This window comes from Lolium perenne, chromosome 7 (assembly GCF_019359855.2).
Source record: "Lolium perenne isolate Kyuss_39 chromosome 7, Kyuss_2.0, whole genome shotgun sequence".
Taxonomy (NCBI): Eukaryota; Viridiplantae; Streptophyta; class Magnoliopsida; order Poales; family Poaceae; genus Lolium; species Lolium perenne.
This window is the reverse complement of record NC_067250.2, coordinates 151664367-151684523: the sequence shown is the minus strand read 5'-3', so window position 1 is coordinate 151684523 and position 20157 is coordinate 151664367. Positions and strand designations below refer to the sequence as shown.

General features: G+C 42.1%; 2 protein-coding genes across 5 annotated transcripts; one reads left to right on the top strand and one right to left on the bottom strand.

Annotated features, from left to right (window-relative positions):
• Positions 1 to 913: 913 nt before the first annotated feature.
• On the top strand, positions 914 to 3370 carry LOC127300908 (cytochrome B5-like protein). 4 transcript variants are annotated; one of them, XR_011749944.1, is made up of 7 exons: positions 914 to 1206; positions 2012 to 2140; positions 2237 to 2274; positions 2456 to 2533; positions 2616 to 2707; positions 2839 to 2930; positions 3034 to 3370. XR_011749944.1 is itself a non-coding variant. In XM_071824743.1 (6 exons), the coding sequence occupies exons 2-6, from the start codon at positions 2059 to 2061 to the stop codon at positions 2827 to 2829; spliced, it is 294 nt and encodes a 97-aa protein (XP_071680844.1). In that variant the 5' UTR covers positions 919 to 1206; positions 2012 to 2058; the 3' UTR covers positions 2830 to 2844. The 4 variants fall into 4 exon arrangements, 3 of the variants coding, with proteins under 3 accessions (XP_071680844.1, XP_051187069.1, XP_051187070.1); XM_071824743.1 differs by lacking the exon at positions 3034 to 3370 and having other exon boundaries at positions 919 to 1206; positions 2826 to 2844; XM_051331109.2 differs by lacking the exon at positions 2839 to 2930 and having other exon boundaries at positions 926 to 1206.
• Positions 3032 to 5294, bottom strand: LOC127300907 (transcription factor WRKY19). Its single transcript, XM_051331108.2, has one exon. It carries the CDS (start codon positions 5170 to 5172, stop codon positions 4231 to 4233), a length of 942 nt encoding a protein of 313 aa, XP_051187068.1. The 5' UTR covers positions 5173 to 5294; the 3' UTR covers positions 3032 to 4230.
• Positions 5295 to 20157: the final 14863 nt, after the last annotated feature.

The window sequence follows — 20157 nt, the reverse complement described above, 5'->3', positions numbered from 1 at the left end:
TATGATGATATGATGATACAATGGCAGAAATTAGTAGTTATTGCTGAAACTATAGCTTACAATTCCTATGAGGATCAACTTATCTGGACTTATGAAACAAATGGGGTGTACTCTTCAAAAAATTTGTATGCTATAGTAAATTTTAGAGGAGTAACTCCAATCTATTTACCTGCTGTTTGGGACTTAAAAATTCCTCCTAGAATTCAGATTTTCCGTGGCCGTTGTCTCAAAACAAGATTATGACTAGAGATAATTTGAGGAGAAGGGGTATACCAAAACCTATGGAATGCTCTTTCTGTAGAGAATTTGAAAGTGTACATCACCTGTTTTTTGACTGTGTTGTTGCAAGACAGGTGTGGGGCCTAGTCAAGGAAATCTGTAAGCATAAAGTTGAGAAATATATAGATGTAGCTGGTAGATGGTTGTGCAACAAAAGATTTTTACTGTTTAATTTCATATCCTCTGCTATTTTGTGGGGGATTTGGAATTCTAGAAATAGTTTAGTGTTTAATAGACTTACTTGGTTGGATTTGAAGCAGGTGTGGAGGGTCATACTTTTTTATCTGAGAAATTGGAAAGTTCCTTTCAAGGACCAAATGTGGGAGGAAGTGGACCTTTTCATGAAGCATCTGTCAAACAAGATCAAAGCACCATTGGAGCCGGAACCACCATGAAGTGTTCTTCCTTTGATTGGATATTTTCCTAGGCTCCTGCCGCCAAAACCTCTCATGGTGGACGAGCGTCGCTGGAGTTTCTGAAGGAGAACCCGGAGGAAGACGCTTTAGTTCATGTCGTGCTGTGAAAGGTTCAGCTTGTGGTGTGTAATAGATCTAGTTGCTTCTTAGCTGTTACTGTGATAGTATGTTTTTGTGGTGAGAGTTAGTTGTTGAACTTAGCTTTATAGCTGGTGGCTTTTGAGATGCTTGTGGCCGTTGTCTGGGCGGTAGGCTTAGGCCTGTTCTGGGTTTGATGTTAAAACGCTGTGAGCGAGATGTGTGTTGACATTGTGGTTTCATTTTATCACATGAAATGGAACTGGGGAGATGTCTCCCTGTGAATCTAAAAGGAAGTCATTGTGTTCTCTCTTCTTCCTCCTCCTTTTCGATTCTTATATCTTCTTGCTCGCAAGTGGTTGTGTGGAACGGCGACGAGACTCACCTGGTGGCCTGGTGCTCGACTACCGTGGATCGACTTTTACTTTCGTCGGTAAGGAACCCTAGCTTGATAACTTGTTCGCATGCTTTCTTTCTTTGATGCGGGGCAGGGAGCAAGCGAAATCAAAATCCAGTCCACCACCCTCCCCGTCTCTCCATCATCAATCCGTGCTTCGACTAGATTCTTTCGGCGCGTAGGTTCGATCTGAGTTGCCAATAGGATTTGGTGCGGAAGTCCATTAATTTTCCGTTAAAGCTGCCGATGACGACCCCCCGTTTATTCCATGGCGCAAGAACTGAGCCCTGATCCTATCCCCCATTTGACGAATCAACCCACCAGATTTTTAGTTCATGCTTCATATAAAGAAATGGAGAGATGGGAGAGTAAGCCTACAAAGATCCTAGGCATCTGTGAAGGCAACCTATTGATTAGCAACAGATGCCCCGTATGATACTGTCAGAAAGATTGCCAAGTCTATTGACACCCTAGCACCAGAGCATGGAAATTCCCAGTGTACCCACTGGGAGTCAGTTGACATTGATTGTGTTATGCGTAGATCTTGCACGCTTATTTAGTTGCACAGTTGTTTTACTGCATGATATTCTGATTATATAAAGGGATTGTTGTTTGCATTAACTCATGTCTTCTTTCTCTGTCTTCCCTGTACTCGTAATTTGTAAGCAATTCTATGGTACTGCAATGTAATGATCATTTTGAATATTGAGATGCTTCAGTTATTCCTTGGCAACAATGTCTCATGTTCTGTGATTTTTTGATTGGTGATTAAAACCCTAAGCTTAACATTTTCTCATCTTGTCGATTACTCTGTTGACCTTTTTTTTTTCCTTTACTGCAGAGAGTTACTTGCATCACTGGAAAGTTCTATAATACCAGAGGAGCAAGATGGAAATTATTATCATCATCTCACTTCTCATGCTTCTGGCAGTAGGAGTTTGGTTTATAATCCCAAATTCCCAGAAAAAAGGTACAAGCTGAAGTTTTGTAACATCATGGCACATGTGGTAAGCTATCTCAAAAAAAGAAAAGAAGTTGAAGATTTATAACTACTACTATGTTGCAGGCAAAGCAAAAGAAATGAAATCAGGTTCTACTGGAAAGGTAAACTGTTCATCTTTCATTGTCATATTCAATAGCTAGTATTTTTAGCCATGCTGCAGCACTACTAGGCAGTTTTTTTAATGGGCACCATTTCTCAAATTACATCATAAAACTAACTTTATGTTATAAACCTTGAAGATTTTATGCAAAATTCTTGTTCCGTTTGTCTTTCTGCATTCAGACATCTACGAGCTTTTCAAAGGAGGAAGTCTCAGAAGACAACACGAGGAAGGATTGTTGGATAATTATTAAGGATAAGGTTGTTGAAAGAAATGGTCTCCTCCTTGCCTTTGTATGATAAAATTACAGCCTTATAAATTCGTATTTGGTGGTTGAACCAGGTTTATGATGTCACTCCTTATGTGGAGGAACATCCGGGCGGAGATGCCATTCTAAACAATGCTGGAGCTGATTCCACAGAGGGTTTTTTTGGGTTCGTAGCTTCTTTATTCTTTACACCCCATAGCATCTTATGCCACGCCATTAGAGATCTCTTTAATTGTTATAGTATATTATTAATGATTTTCACATGCTATGTATTTTGGAAGCAGATAGTTTGTATAGGATTTTACTAGATTCTTTATAGGGGCGTTCTTATGGCCTTTGAAGATTATTATGCCTTGCAAATATGGGGGTAATGGACCAGATTGACAAAGGTTTAGGAATGATAATTCACTTTTCTGCCTACCACAACTTCTTTCTACCAAGTTGATAAAGCCTTCCTTCAGTTTGGTGAGATTCTTCTTTCTGGATCTGCAGCCCACAACACGGCACTAGAGTCTTTGATATCATCGAGGATTTCTGCATTGGCCTATTGAAGGCTTCATCGTAGAGTGGTGGAGAAGGGATTGCATTATGTTCATTGATGATTTATTGAAGCCAAAGCATTAGAAGCTGCAGAATATATATGTTTTGAACACACAATCATCATCAGTTATGTTGTTGATGTTAGAGTGAAATTCTTTTGCAGCTATAAAACCCAGACCTGGCCTGAGCTTTGTAATGTAACCCATCTTTCAGCAGGAACTCTGTAGACATATTCAGACAACTAACTGTTGTGGTTGTACATTTCTGCATGTTTTTTCTCCTTAAACAAGACTCCTAAACGCGTTGCCTGCATGATATTTTTTTTTATAATAGTGTCTGAAAGCAAGAAACATAAGTCTTATCATTCTGTTCAGATTTTTTACATCCTGCAACGTTTCTTCCTGTCAAAAGGCAGAGCATTCGGGGAATGTTTGACGTTGAGGTTCAAACTGACTGACAACTGGTTCCTATGCTCTTCTTAGTGACGAGTATGATTGTTCAGTTCATTGCGTCCTGGTGCATGACGCCAGGAATTTTATGCGTCTAAATTTCAACGCGTTTCAGCAGCTTTTAGCCCCAGTAATTGTACTAATATTGTTGCCCACGCCCAAGCGGTGTTCGGTGCTTCAGTTGATGCGGTAGTCCGGTATATTTGGCTGAGCTCTGTGCCGGATGCTGTAAACGGTTTGGTGGCCACGGTCTGAAGGAATTGATATGTTCCATGTGACAAAAAATGTCAGAACACTTGATTGATGCTATGAGGAGAATGTTTTTCCTACAGACTTGGCAGAAAGGAACCGAAATTTTGAAGTGAAGAGTTCTCTGATGTCCAAAGAGCTGGCTGTTCTGGTAAAATCAATTCTTGGATTCGGCAGAACACGAATCTGAACATCTTATTATTTTTCCATTTCCTTGCATAACAAATGAACAAAATTCAGCCAAACAAAAGTCTAGAAAGAAAGAAGAAAAAAAAAAGAATGGAACGAAATATGCTATTCAGATATCCTAAGGCCTTTTGCCTAGTCATCTCCATTGATCTGTTCTTAGGATTAGGAAGAAACATTTATGTTCTTCCCTCCTGCCTGTCAATAGTACCATGGGCAGGCAGGGGCGGGGCGGTCACACTTGCGCTTGATCCTCTGTTCTTCCTCACGGGAAGAGGCTCGGCTGCGCGTCGACGTTGAATGTCAGGTCGTAGTCGAAGAGGCAGTACGGCATGAACTCGGCGTCCATGGTTGGCGCGGGCGCCGATCCCGACACGGCCGTGAACGCTGACACCACCTCCTGCAGGGCGCCATCGGAGAGCCAGTCCGTGTACGCGGTCACCGGGTACGGCGACATGGCCAGGCCACCGTTGGAGTCTGAAGCCACAGGCGAGGCCATCGACTGTCCCCGCGCCACCACCGGGCGGTTCTCGGGCGTGAGCGGCGAGACGACGCCGTGCAGGCCGCCGTTGTCCGTGTCCACCGTGAGGCCGGCGCTGAGGCTGTGCAGCAGGCTCTGCGCGTGCGGGTTGTGCTGGTTTGGCGGCGGCGGCCTCCTACCGGCCGTGGGCATGCAGGTGTGCTGGCCGTGGTAGACGACGTCGAAGAGCGCGTGGTCCTCGTCGGCGCGCTGCACCTGCTTGGTGGCGGCACAGCCCTGCGAGTTGCGGTGGGTGCAGCGGTAGTACCCTCTCGGGTGCTTGGCGCCGAGGATGTCCTTCTGCCCGTACTTCCTCCAGCTGTGACCGTCGTCGCCAGGCCCCTCCGCGCCGCCCGCCGCGCTCACCCTGACCTGGCTCGTCCACCTCGCCGTCGCCTTCCTCTTCTTGGTGTTGGTCCTGAAGGGCTGGTCGGAGACGTCGCTGAGTGGGCTGGACGTGGTGGATGGCGTGGGCGCTGCGTCGGGAAAATGCGCGGCGACGAAGCCGATGGACCTGTCGGTGAGCGCAACGATCTGCGCGGAGAGGGCGCGGCACATGTCGACGGAGGTGTCTGGCGATTGCAGGTGCAGCTCGAGCTGCCGCACCAGCTCCTGGACGCGGCACAGCTCCGACACCAGCAGCTGCAGGTTCCCGCGGCCGCCACCGTTCCCCTCCACGCTCTCCATTGCCGTGAAAAGGGAAGAATTAAATCCGGGTCGGTTCAATCGGAGGAAGTGACTAGTCAAGGATTGCTCGATGGCGAGGTGTAGGAGAGGTGGTGGTGGTGGTGAGAGGCGGGGAGGCGAGCCTTGTTATAAAGGGCAGGACGAGTCGGAGTTCAAGTGAAGTGAGGTGGTGGGGATTTGTTTGACTGATCGGGATTGTCGGGACTGCCATTTGATTGGCTGCTGCCTTGCCGGGTTGGTTTTCCCGGGTCGTAAACCCTTTGCCCATATTCTAGACACACGGTTTTGCTCGGAACTCAGCAATTTCGCCAAAAAAAAAAGTTCTATTAATCCCTCCGATTTTAGTTGCCACTAATATAGATGTATCTAGTCATATTTTGGTTCTAAATACATCCATACTAGTGGCAAGTAATATGAATTGGAGAAATTCGTAACGTAAATCATTTTCTGCATAAAAAGCTAAAAAGGAATACATTTCAGAACAGATGTAGTATATTCTACGGGATTCTACAAAAATCCCTTTTTTCGGGTATGCCAAAGGTGTTTGTCAAAATATTTAGATGGTAAGATGGATGTTTGGGTTTTTTTTTTCTTCTTACAGAAAATTTGATGTTCAGTATCGAGTGGGATCTCATGCTATGTAAAGACTCATCCTGTATCTAGGAAACCATTCCTAGATCGAACGGTGATTGCTGATATAGAAAAGAGAGAAATTAAAAGAAAGAGAGATCCAATCCACATACTTTTAACTAAGAGATGATTATCTTCGCCATACAGATATGTCATTTCTTTGCATTGTATGAAATGCCTTGTCTTAGTCGCTTGTTTTTTGTGAATTATCTTAGTCGCATGTTTTAGTGTTAATATAGTGAACACATAAATTTATAAGCATACAATGTAAAAAATGCTCTAAACGTTAGGTAATGTGATCCATCATGTAGCGTCGAACACAAGTTGCAGGTAGCTTATAAATACAGCTTGATAGCATTTATTTTAAAATTGCAACCATAAATACTTTAGTAGAGCTTATTCAGCCCCCACCTCACCTCTCAATTCTTCCCTCGGTTAAGGCACAAGTAGAAGGTGTCTCAAATATCTATTTCTGTATATCCTGCCATATTTTCCCAAAGGCAAGTTGAGATAAATAGCCTCGGTGTCTAGTGTACCAAAAAGTAAATTAGAAGATAATACACATGAAAACACGCCTCGCCAACAAAACCACATAACTTTACGCTACCTCTATCTCAAAATATACATAAGACGCTTCGGTACACTAGTTTAATTTACCAAAACATTTTATACTTACAAGCGGAGAGATGAATAATTCATATCAAGAAACATCAGCGACCAAGAAATATGAATAGTCTTGACCGATCTTTTTTAGGGAAATATAATATAAATGGTGCCTGGTATTTATTTTATTTCTTTTTTAAAATCAGATATCTTCACGCTAATTTATCGAAGTACTCCATGTATATTCAATTACTATCGTTGTTCTCATATTCGAACACAAATCCCAATGTATTTTCTCTATTCCCGTGTGTGTGTGTGTGAGAGAGAGAGAGGTGACTAGTGTTTTCCTGCCTTCCACCGGCTCAACCGCTGATCTGCCTCGCTTCATGTGGACCTTATGTCCATAGAAGCGTGGTGGATCCCGGTCCTTGTCGGCAGGAGGGCTCCGTTTTGTTGTTTTTTCTCAGTCTGATTAGGGTTTGTGTCCTACTTAGAAAGACGTGGCGTCGGTGACTACCTGAAGATGGAATAAAGTCCTCCCGTCTAGCCTTCGTTTTGGAGACGCATCTAGCTTCAGCAGAGACCGTGTGGAGGTTTGTCTCTGTCGAATCTTGCTGGATTTGGTTTGTGTTCCTTATGATATATGCTTCTCTTTATCGGCGATGGCGGCTGCTCTCGTGCATTGGTCATTTGGTGCATTAGCACGATGAATTTCCGTTTGTCTACTACAACAAGCTTTGCCCGGCTCTAATGAGGAAGGGGCGAGGATGACGGCGCTTCTTCGGCACGTTCAAATGCTTGTAGTAGTCGCTAGGTGGTCCAAAGGTCTTTTTTAGTATTTATTACTTTTAAATTTTCTTGTGCTGCTGTAAAGATTATAAATGAATTGGTGGACTTTTTGCAAGAAAGCAATAATCCCAACATATTTCGACCGACAAGATTTATGCCTCGATCTCAGGCAAGAACGACTAGTAGTCGATGAAGGGGAACCATGATTGGAAATTCTCTCTTCAGTTCCCCGCGAATGGCTGTATTGGAAGTTCCGGGTCGGATTTTGGTGAGTGAGACGGGTCCGTAGAAAAACCGTGAGAATCTTGGACCGGTCCACGGTCTTGCTCCCAGTGCCCCTTGCTAGCCCTTCCAGACAGAGATGCAAGTGAGGTTAGAAAGTCCAAAGTGCTGACCAATTCAACACTTGCTTGAATATCATTTTTTGTTCTCCTTTGGCTTTCAGTAATCTTGCCTTGAGTTAACTATACAATATTTGGGTCAACGTGTGGGATGCATGGATGACTGTTTGGCGATAACAAAACAGTAGTAGAATTCCAGGACTGTGTGACGTGTCTTGAGTTGTTATATTTCTAATAACGGTTTTTTTCTATGTGACACAGAAAAGAAAGTGATTTCAAAGAGAAAGAGAGGAAGAAATATATATCTTGTGTTGTTAAATGGTTATGATGGGAGGTCGTGGGAGCGAGCTAGATGAGACGACAGCCAGTCAGAGACGAGTGGGGAAAATACGTGGAAGCTTGACCGGGCGTAGGGAATCTTCAAGCCTCTTTGCGCGTCGTTTGAACGAAGCAGGACAGGGAGAAGACCGAGAGAGTGCGTGTGCGCGTGACTTCAGCAATTGCAGGGCGCATTACGTACGCGGCATGCAGAATTGGGGATGCTCATTTGATTATGCAATACTATACAGTATCTGCCGTGGTCATACGTGTATTCCACATGGCGATCCGTAATCGTCGTACGTACAGTATGCTCGCTACAGTATTCCGCTGCATTCTCTCTACCAATCCACTCTACCACGGCACGGACCGCACGGTCGCCCACATTTCCACCTCTATGGTACGGACGTTTCCACTGAAACTGAAAACTACAACCTCCGATGTGGCGAGCTTGAGGTATGTGGGCCCCGCATGCGAAGCCTTTGCCGAGTACTCCCATCGTCTCATTAGATTTATCTTATGTTTTTTCAAATTTGGGTATATCTAGCGTCTACGTACACCTAAATTCGGATAAAGTTAAGACATGTGTCAGGAGACAAAGGGAGCATAATTGTTGTTTGACGAAAGGATTTGCATTATTATTTTTTCTATGTCGTATAATTGTAATATTGTATAGACATTTTTTTAATGACATGAACTTGAATTTTGTTTGTACACAATCAACCCCTTCAATAACACGATCTTACTTCGTCTTTCCCTTAGTAAATCATCAAATTTGATGTTTTTCGATCCCCAGTTGCTATGGGGAATAAAGGGTGAAATACAATAGAATCCTCCATTTAAGTGGTTCTTACATCTTCTACTTTCTTATAAACATTCCCTACAAAATTGCCACGATGTGGCAAAACTGCAATGCCTTTTTTTTTGCGGGTAGGCAATATTGTCTCATAGGTTTTCTATTTTTCTAAATAATGCACGTATTGTCGCACAAATAAATCAAATGTCGTTGGAAATTCAAAGCGACTAACTAGCTGACTAGCTATTCGGAATTTTGGAGTCTAATTTTAGAGTCTACGATTAAAAAGAGTGAAATTGATATGCTCTCCTTAAACTCCAAAACAATCAAATTTATAGCATCTCCAGTCACGTCCCCCAAAACGGCCCCTAAAGGGATTTGGGGCGCATCGGACAAAATTTCGTTCCCAGCCTCGTGCCCCAAAGCTCCTTTTCGTCCGGCGCCGTCTAATATGGTGTCCGGCGCCCCGAGCACGTCCCCGCTCCACAGGGGACGCTTCGGGCACGCCTGAAAGTGCTTGGAGCCCCCATGTGTGGTTTTGGTAATTAATGACAATCCCTATGGACTAATGTTTGCATTGAGTTATATTTGTAGGAGTTGTCCATAGGCAATGCTTGAACCATATGTTGGCTTCAAGGTTGCAATAAGAAGAAATTGATGAAGGATATCAAGTGTCAAGTATGTCTTGAAGATGAAGATGAAGTGAGCCCTCAAGTTACTTCAAGACATCAACATGATGAAGAATGAAGAAATGAAGTGCAAGTTCAAGATGAGCCATCTCGAAGAGATCCTTTGCTTGAGTCTTGCCATCCATATGGTGATCATGGTTATGTGAAGATGCGCCGAAAAAGAAGCTCTCCCATGGTGGATTATGGGGGAGCAATCCACAAGACTTCGTCAAGCAAGCACAAGCAAGAAAGGCGTTCCATCTTGTTGAGGTCAAGATCGTCGTCATCGAGCTCAAGTGGAATGCGCAAGTATAAGGTTTGCTCTTGATAGGGTTTGTTTCTCACCGGTCTCATAGTGTAGTTGGAGACCGGTTTATAGTTTAGTTGCCGTACTATCAAGAGGGCTCTCGAGTGAGTAACTCGATCGTATCGTTCGGAGAGAGCTCAAACCTTTGCATCCTTGCATCATCTTTCTTGGTTGTTATTTGGACCTTATCCATGTGATGTTTTAGAGCTTGTGCTTATTCTCATGACAAGCTCTAGTTCATCGAAAACGGATTTCGCATAGATCACTTGTTGCGTTTTCGAGTTTGGTTCATCATCTTTCTTGGTTTTATTTGGATCTTATCCATGTGATGTTTTAGAGCTTGTGCTTGGCTCTAGTTCATTGAGAATGGTTTTTCCATGGGCAACTTGTTGCATTTTCAAGATTGGAGGTTTTACCGGTATGTCTTTTTGAGATAGGTCAAACCTTTCTTCATTTGTTTCTATCCTCCTTTGCTGGACTATGATGTTTCTATGCATATTGTTGTAGAGCTCGTTGTTGTGATTTCAACGAGCCCAAGATCATCGAAATCGGAGTCCGGATGCAAAAGTTATGCCCGTTTTAGTTTTGGTGTTTCTGCAGTTTTCTTAGGCCGGATATTTTGGAAATATCCGGGCCGGATTATCCGGGCCGGATATTTCGGAAATATCCGGCCCCCCCGAAATCGTCTAAGGACCGGAAGAAAAGCAGCTCTGGATAGGGGCCGGATTTTTGGCCGGATTTTGTCCAGGTTTTGTCCCCGAGGCCGGATAATCCGGCCCCGATAATCCGGCCCTTACTTGGGCCGAATATCCGGCCCTGTTTTTGCCCAAACGGCTCGATTTTCTTGGGGGGTATAAATACCCCCCTTCTTCCTCCTTGGGCTGTGCTTCTCTCACTCTCTCTCCCCTCCATTGTTGAACTAGAGAAGCTTGCTCCATCTCTCAATCCCTCCATGATTCTTGCCCCCATTTGAGGGAAAAGAGAGAGGAGATCTAGATCTACATTTCTACCAATCAAATCCATCTCTTTGTGAGTGGAACTCTCTAGATCTTGATCTTGGTGTTCTTTGTGAATTCCTTTGTTCTTCCTCTCTTATTCCCCCAATAGCTTTTGTAGCTTTGTTGGAATTTGAGAGAGAAGGACTTGAGCATCTTTGTGGTGTTCTTGCCATTGCATTTGGTGCATCGGTTTGAGTTCTCCACGGTGATTCGTGGTGGTGAAAGCAAGAAGGTTGTTACTCTTGGGTTCTTGGAACCCTAGACGGACTCTAGGCCTTTGTGGCGGTTTGTTGGGAGCCTCCAATTAAGTTGTGGATGTGTGCCCCAATCTTTGTGTAAGGCCCGGTTTCCGCCTCGAAGGAAATCCCTTAGTGGAACCGTGACCTAGGCCTTTGTGGCGAGGGTCACCGGAGATTTAGGTGAGGCGCCTTCGTGGCGTTCGGTGTGTGGTGTGAGTACCGCATCTTGGGGTGAGGCCTTTGTGGCGTTGGTGTGCATCGAGCAACCACACCTCAAGGTGAGCCTCTTGTGGCGTTCGGGAGCACTAAGCAACCGCACCTCTCCACCGGAGATTAGCACTCGCAAGAGTGTGAACTCCGGGATAAATCATCGTCTCCGCGTGCCTCGGTTATCTCTATACCCGAGCTCTTTACTTATGCACTTTACCTTGTGATAGCCATCGTGCTTGAAGTTATATATATCTTGCTATCACATACTTGCTTGTATTGCTTAGCATAAGTTGTTGGTGCACATAGGTGAACTCTTGCTTAGAATAAGTTGTTGGTGCACATAGGTGAACCATAGTATATAGGCTTTGGGCTTGACAAAGTAAACGCTAGTTTTATTCCGCATTTGTTAAGCCCATCTCGTAAAAGTTTTAAATCGCCTATTCACCCCCTCTAGGCGACATCCGTGTCCTTTCAATTGGTATCGAGCAAGGTCTCTCATTCTTAGGCTTCACCGCCTTGAGAGTAAAGATGTCGGTTAGGGGATTAGCGCACAATAACTTGGTTATATTTGATGGCACAAATTATGATCTATGGAAAATTTATGTGCTTAATATTTTGCGGCGTATGTCTCCGGACATGGAGCGATTTCTTGGCATGGGTTTTTCTTCTCCTAAGGATCCTCAAAATTTATCTCTTGAGGAGGAGAAAAACTCTTGCCTCGATGCTCTTGCTTCTCATGTGTTTTCCATTGTTGTGAGCAATGTAGTTACTTCTTCAATCATGCCTTTTGGGAGCGCTCATGAGTTATGGACAAAAATTCAAGATAAATATGATGTGTCCAATATTATTAAGGATGATTGCATTGCTTCCACTTCCGGCCGTGATGAGTTCTCATCTTCATCCACTTCACCAAAGTGTGTCAAGACACAAGGTAATGATATGGTGAGTGGTGATGAAAATTGCAATGTTGATATTAAGCTTTCTATTGATGATTCTTCATCTCTATCTCAATGCAATGTTTCATCTACGGACTCAAACACATCTAGCACTAGAAATGATTTACATGCTTGTGTTGATAGTCCTTGCATATCATGTGTAAGTTGCTTGAATAAATCTAATGATGATATGCTTGCTTTGTCTTGTGGCCATGATAAAAATGCTTCTATTTCCTCTAGTTGTTGTGTGACTAACATTGTAGAGGAAACCAAAGATTCTATTGGTCAAGACAAGATCTTGAAAGGAGCCTCAAGTAACTCCTCATCTTTATCTCACGGTTCTCATATGTGCCTTATGGCCAAGGGTTCCACGGTATCTCCTACCATGGAACCTCATACTTCTCGTGGTGATAAGGATGAGGATGTTTATGAAGAAGAGGATTGGGTTGTCTCTCTACGCGATAAGGGTAAGAGTGTATTCAAGATTATTTGCAAAGATAAAATTGCTAGCACTCACTTCTTTGAAATCTTGACTACCGCTATTGAGAGCCAAAAACTTATTTGGATGCATGAGAACACCATTGATAAAAAGGGTGCTCTTGAACGAGAGTATGCCGATGATGTAGCATCTTTAAAGAATGAACTTGAAGAAGAACAAACCATCAAGGAAGCTCTTGAGGAGACCTTTGCTCTAGAATTGTCTAGAGAAAAGGAAAACCATGATAGAGCTCTTGAGATGGCAAATGAACTAAAGCTAAAAAATGATAAGCTTGTGTTTGTTAATGCTAAACTCCTTGAGGATTTTGAGCAACTCAAAAAGGGCTCAAGGGTCATTGAGAGTGCGCTCACCAAACTCACCGAGTCGCATGAGCAACTTAAAGCTTCTTATCTAAAAGTGCATGCCAACTTGCCTTCTCCTATTGCTATTGATAATGATGCTTGTGCTACTAACTCTACTTCTTGTGAAGCATCTACCTTGAAGGAGAATGTTGAGCTAAGGGCTCAACTTGATTTGCTAACTAGCAATTATGGGAAATTGGGAGAAATTCATGGAAAGCTTTCTAGCTCCTATGAGGATCTTCTAGCCTCTCATGATAGGCTAAAGTTAGCTCATGAGGCTATAATATCTAAGGCAACACCTTGTGAGCCTCATGTGGGTACTAGCACTACTACTCAAAATGTTATATTGCCATGTGCTAGTCCTAGTAATTCATCCACTCATAATATTGCTAAATCTTGTGATGAATTATCTTCATTGCCTTGTTGCTCTAACAATGAAGGTTCTACTTCCACTAGTACTTGTGTTGTTACTAACCATGTAGAGGAAATCAAAGAGCTCAAGGCCCAAGTCTCTTCTTTGAAGAACGACTTGGTAAAGGGTCATGAAGGGAAATGCAAACTTGATAAGATGTTAAGTGTGCAACAATCCCCCAATGACAAGAGTGGACTTGGATTCAACTCCAACAACAAGATCAAGTCCAAGAACAACAAGAAGAAGAAGGGCAAAGTACAAGTCAAAGACCCGGCCAAGATCGTTTGCTTCAAGTGCAAAATTGAAGGGCACCATGTTAGATCTTGCCCTTTGAAGAAGAAGCAAAAAGGGAAGCGGCCTCAAGCTCAAACTCATATTCAACCTCAAGTTGAAGAAATGCCACTTCCCAAGAAGAATCAAGCCAATGCTCCCATTGTGGAGAAATCTAGTGAGAAGAAGGAGAAGAAAAGAACTTGCTACATATGCCGTGAGAAGGGTCACATCTCCTCCTTTTGCACTATTGGTACCTCATCCAACTCTATCACCATTGATGATGTTTATTCTCTTCGTAAGGATGAGGGTGGCAATGTGTTTGCCAAATTTGTTGGTGCTCAAAGTGGTGTCAAGAAAAGAACCATTTGGGTTGCCAGGCCTATTGTGACTAACCTCTTAGGACCCAACTTAGTTGGGGACCAACAATCCAAAACTTGATCAATAGGTGCTTGTTGGAGGGCATTGGAGACTTGGCTACATCATGAAGAGTTAAGGGATCTTCATCATTTATACTATCTCAAGCCAAGTCTTTTGGTTATCTTACTTCTATCATACACCCAATGTTCCTCCTTGCGGTAACATGTGCTCAACTCATTTATATTGAAAGTTACTCGCCCCTTTGCATGTGTTAGTTTTGTTCCTAACATGTGTTTGTATATGTTGTGCATCCTACGTGTTTTTCTTGAGAAATCAAGGCTATGTATGTTAGGTTGCACACCATGTATTTGTGCTTGTGTTGGAGCCTCTTTGCATCTTGTTGTATCTTATATGGCTCTTATGAGAGATTATTGGACTATAACATTTTGGGGGAGTGATATGCCTTTAGGAATTTCACAATCCTAACAATGTGTGTACATGAGGAATATCACTTAGAATTGATATTGCAAGATTATCTAGTCTCTATGTGGTATGTCATCTTCATGAGAAATTCAAATTCTAATGTTCATTAATATCTCTAGTTGGATCTTATTTGCCTCTTGTGAAAATAAATTCCTTATCACATTATGGGGGAGTAATAAGCTTTGTGCATATTACAAGCCTAGGAAATGTGAACATTTGAGGTTGTGTCACATAGAATTGATATTGTAGATTATCTCTCCTATGTGGCATGTTTGCTCAAACAAGCTCCAATTTGCTTAAATGGCTTCATTGCTAATATCTTTGTGGATCTTATTTGTGTAAGTTTTTCTTGGCATGGTTTTTCACAACGTGTCCCTCAATACATTTTTGGAAAACCATGTGCTTCAAGTCATACTATTAATTGCTTTGCATGTTGGTATGAATACTATTAATTGCTTTGCATGTTGGTATGAATACTATTAATTGCTTTGCATGTTGGTATGAATACTATTAATTGCCTTGCATGTTGGTATGACTAAATGAAGCTATCAAGAAACTTTCTTTGCATGATGGTTAACTCTTATCTTTTACCATATGCTTTGTTCGTTGTAAATATGATCTTATGTATACTTACAAACTACCACCGGAAATATTTCCTAATACCTCTTGTCCTAGGACAATTGGTAATCAATTATGAGGTAGATATTTATTGATCATATCTACATTGGCTCTTGTGTTTAAATTGCCTTATTTATTGCCATGAATTTGTTGTGCTTTGACTCCCATGTGTCTTCCTTGCATCTTATGGATCTTGTGTTTAAATTGCCTTATTTATTGCCATGAATTTGTTGTGCTTTGACTCCCATGTGTTCTTTTTTCTATTCAAACTTTCTTAGCTTTTTTTTGTAGATATAGGTAGTGTGATGATCCTAGTTGTGTGCATTTTGTATCCATATTCTAAATCCTAGATAATGCACTAATCTTGGGGGAGCTCTCCTATATTTGTTATATAAACTTCTCTTGATCTTTATCAAAAATTTGGTTTTGGGAGTCATAAATTTTCTTTTTGGTACTGTGTGCCATCATAAAAAGTGTCGAGGGTTTGGTTTATTTGTTGGAACCTTGCTCTCTTGGGAGTTGGTTATCTCATTCCTTTGTGCTTAGGTTTAATTAGCTTCTTATAATGAGATAAGTCTTTGGAGTCAATCTTGTGTTGATTTGATTCTTTGATATAATTTGGACAACCATTGTCTCTTGGTTTATTTGGTGTTTTGTCCAAATTGTATCTTCCTTTGGTTCTTGAAAGTATTGTGCATGCATATTTAATATATGTATATCTTATGGCATGTGTCACTTTCTTTGATCCAATATATAGGGTAAACTCCATCAAATCCTAATTTGGCTAAGATGTGCATGAAATTCAATTTCATATCTATATGCACATAGAATTGTGGAGTTTGTCCTATATGTTGTAGTGTGTCTAACTACTTCGGACCCAATTAGTTTGGGGACCATTTTGTACTTACCTTTGTGTTAGGTACAATGGATATGCATTGAATGCTTGTCTCACTCTTGGAAAGAAGTGGTGACTCAATGGTAACGTGAGGCAAGCTAGGATGATCAACGAACACATATCTACTACATCCACACCAATGCTATCTTGGTAACAAGTATCTTCTCATGCATACTTTTCTTGTATCCAACCTTATGGTTGCATCTTGGCATGAATCTCTTGATTTGCAAATGTTGTGCTTCTTGCAAAAGTCTTAATGAAACCTCTTTATTGTGAATGTGAGTAATTTGAGATGAGTGCATGTGTTGGGAAGTATTTTAAATCATGCTCATGATTCATCCATCCCAACTATGCCTATCTAGCAATTTTGTTGCATATCAATTCCTCAAGGCTCTCACATGTGCAATATAGATGAAAGTGCAAATTTAGTTACTTCTTTTGGTATCCCCGTTTGTGATACTTGTTGCCTTTCTCAAATGCATCCCAACTATCTTCTATCCCTTGTTGATATTTGTGATGTATTTTAGTTGTTTGTGGTTGAAGTTCATGAATGTACAATAAGATAATATTGAGCCTTTGGCCATGCTATTAAGCAAAAATCTTATTGGTATATTGCATGACTTCGTCTTGGATATCATGCTATTTTTCTTGTGTATCTATTTGGTGTGTGCATGTTTCTTTGTGGATAAATATCTTTGTGATATTGTCCACTTAGAGAAACTTATACACATAAGAGATGATACATCTCCATTTGATATCTTTTTTATTTGTTGCATGTTGATTGGTCATGCTAAGAAATATAATTCATTGAAGACTATGATGATGCTTTTTGCTCATCCATATAATAGTCTTATAATATGCTTTATCATGCCTTTCACATATCTTCTTGGTTGAGCCTTTTATTATGGTGCCTCTTACTTTTTGCTCAACTATTTGTTTGTTGCAAGTGTTAAGCTTATTTCTCTATCTATGATCTATTCCAAATGTTTGTGTTTTAAATGGTAATGAGGGAGTGAGGATTCCATGTTATGCATATTGTATTCAAATACAACATTTTAATTTATGCATGTACCTTGGGGAGCTTCCTCATTTGATTTAGAGCACTATCTTGTGGTGATCATTAGAGTTTGATTCACTTGGTATCTTTTGTTTTTGAATGATATTATGGGAGTGATGATTCCATGTTTGTGCACTTTATACTCCAATGCAAATTGTCTAGTTTTGTGCACAAACCTTGGGGAGCTTCCTCATATTATTTAGAGCAATCTTCTTGATCTTATCATAATATCTATCTTTCTTTTGGTATCCTCTTTGTGACTCATTTGGTTGCTTGCTTCATTTGTTGAAGCTTCTTGACTTTGTTATCTTTTTGCAATCTTTGATCCTATCTATAGTGTGATTCCTTCCGAATATTCGCCATTGGATATGTGCATTTGATTCCACTCAAATTATGAGAAATGCACACGCTATGGAGGAACTCTCACTATATTAGCCTTTTAAATTTTTCACCCATTTCGGCAATTGGTGCCAATGGGGGAGAAGTTTGGAGGGTTTAAGGGAATTTGGTTATGTCTTTGCTTTGTGCTTAAGCATGTGCCTTTATTGCATTGCATCTTGTTGCTTTGCATAGTTGAATATTTAGAGGAAACTCCACTAGGCTTTGAATGCCAATATATGCAATGAAAGTCAAGATCATTCACACATGCATATATTATGGGGGAGTTTGCTCTATATATTCAACTTATTTGTTACTTAAATTCCTTATATAAACCCTCTCAAAGAGATTGTCATCAATTACCAAAATCGGGGAGATTGAAAGTGCTTGGAGCCCCCATGTGTGGTTTTGGTAATTAATGACAATCCCTATGGACTAATGTTTGCATTGAGTTATATTTGTAGGAGTTGTCCATAGGCAATGCTTGAACCATATGTTGGCTTCAAGGTTGCAATAAGAAGAAATTGATGAAGGATATCAAGTGTCAAGTATGTCTTGAAGATGAAGATGAAGTGAGCCCTCAAGTTACTTCAAGACATCAACATGATGAAGAATGAAGAAATGAAGTGCAAGTTCAAGATGAGCCATCTCGAAGAGATCCTTTGCTTGAGTCTTGCCATCCATATGGTGATCATGGTTATGTGAAGATGCGCCGAAAAAGAAGCTCTCCCATGGTGGATTATGGGGGAGCAATCCACAAGACTTCGTCAAGCAAGCACAAGCAAGAAAGGCGTTCCATCTTGTTGAGGTCAAGATCGTCGTCATCGAGCTCAAGTGGAATGCGCAAGTATAAGGTTTGCTCTTGATAGGGTTTGTTTCTCACCGGTCTCATAGTGTAGTTGGAGACCGGTTTATAGTTTAGTTGCCGTACTATCAAGAGGGCTCTCGAGTGAGTAACTCGATCGTATCGTTCGGAGAGAGCTCAAACCTTTGCATCCTTGCATCATCTTTCTTGGTTGTTATTTGGACCTTATCCATGTGATGTTTTAGAGCTTGTGCTTATTCTCATGACAAGCTCTAGTTCATCGAAAACGGATTTCGCATAGATCACTTGTTGCGTTTTCGAGTTTGGTTCATCATCTTTCTTGGTTTTATTTGGATCTTATCCATGTGATGTTTTAGAGCTTGTGCTTGGCTCTAGTTCATTGAGAATGGTTTTTCCATGGGCAACTTGTTGCATTTTCAAGATTGGAGGTTTTACCGGTATGTCTTTTTGAGATAGGTCAAACCTTTCTTCATTTGTTTCTATCCTCCTTTGCTGGACTATGATGTTTCTATGCATATTGTTGTAGAGCTCGTTGTTGTGATTTCAACGAGCCCAAGATCATCGAAATCGGAGTCCGGATGCAAAAGTTATGCCCGTTTTAGTTTTGGTGTTTCTGCAGTTTTCTTAGGCCGGATATTTTGGAAATATCCGGGCCGGATTATCCGGGCCGGATATTTCGGAAATATCCGGCCCCCCCGAAATCGTCTAAGGACCGGAAGAAAAGCAGCTCTGGATAGGGGCCGGATTTTTGGCCGGATTTTGTCCAGGTTTTGTCCCTGAGGCCGGATAATCCGGCCCCCGGATAATCCGGCCCTTACTTGGGCCGGAATATCCGGCCCTGTTTTTGCCCAAACGGCTCGATTTTCTTGGGGGGTATAAATACCCCCCTTCTTCCTCCTTGGGCTGTGCTTCTCTCACTCTCTCTCCCCTCCATTGTTGAACTAGAGAAGCTTGCTCCATCTCTCAATCCCTCCATGATTCTTGCCCCCATTTGAGGGAAAAGAGAGAGGAGATCTAGATCTACATTTCTACCAATCAAATCCATCTCTTTGTGAGTGGAACTCTCTAGATCTTGATCTTGGTGTTCTTTGTGAATTCCTTTGTTCTTCCTCTCTTATTCCCCCAATAGCTTTTGTAGCTTTGTTGGAATTTGAGAGAGAAGGACTTGAGCATCTTTGTGGTGTTCTTGCCATTGCATTTGGTGCATCGGTTTGAGTTCTCCACGGTGATTCGTGGTGGTGAAAGCAAGAAGGTTGTTACTCTTGGGTTCTTGGAACCCTAGACGGACTCTAGGCCTTTGTGGCGGTTTGTTGGGAGCCTCCAATTAAGTTGTGGATGTGTGCCCCAATCTTTGTGTAAGGCCCGGTTTCCGCCTCGAAGGAAATCCCTTAGTGGAACCGTGACCTAGGCCTTTGTGGCGAGGGTCACCGGAGATTTAGGTGAGGCGCCTTCGTGGCGTTCGGTGTGTGGTGTGAGTACCGCATCTTGGGGTGAGGCCTTTGTGGCGTTGGTGTGCATCGAGCAACCACACCTCAAGGTGAGCCTCTTGTGGCGTTCGGGAGCACTAAGCAACCGCACCTCTCCACCGGAGATTAGCACTCGCAAGAGTGTGAACTCCGGGATAAATCATCGTCTCCCGCGTGCCTCGGTTATCTCTATACCCGAGCTCTTTACTTATGCACTTTACCTTGTGATAGCCATCGTGCTTGAAGTTATATATATCTTGCTATCACATACTTGCTTGTATTGCTTAGCATAAGTTGTTGGTGCACATAGGTGAACTCTTGCTTAGAATAAGTTGTTGGTGCACATAGGTGAACCATAGTATATAGGCTTTGGGCTTGACAAAGTAAACGCTAGTTTTATTCCGCATTTGTTAAGCCCATCTCGTAAAAGTTTTAAATCGCCTATTCACCCCCCCCCTCTAGGCGACATCCGTGTCCTTTCAACGCCGGACACAACGATAAGCGAGGTGGGGAGTGGCGGGCCCAACACGTCAGCGACTCACGAAC

What these genes read in the sequence shown, in the direction of transcription:
- LOC127300908 (XM_051331109.2), top strand. Translation starts at nt 2,059, where the DNA reads ATGGAAATTATTATCATCATCTCACTTCTCATGCTTCTGGCAGTAGGA. An exon ending in CCCAAATTCCCAGAAAAAAG is followed by an intron (nt 2,141 to 2,236) that starts GTACAAGCTGAA and finishes ACTATGTTGCAG; the next exon opens with GCAAAGCAAAAGAAATGAAA. An exon ending in AATCAGGTTCTACTGGAAAG is followed by an intron (nt 2,275 to 2,455) that starts GTAAACTGTTCA and finishes TTCTGCATTCAG; the next exon opens with ACATCTACGAGCTTTTCAAA.
- LOC127300907 (XM_051331108.2), bottom strand. Translation starts at nt 5,172, where the DNA reads ATGGAGAGCGTGGAGGGGAACGGTGGCGGCCGCGGGAACCTGCAGCTG.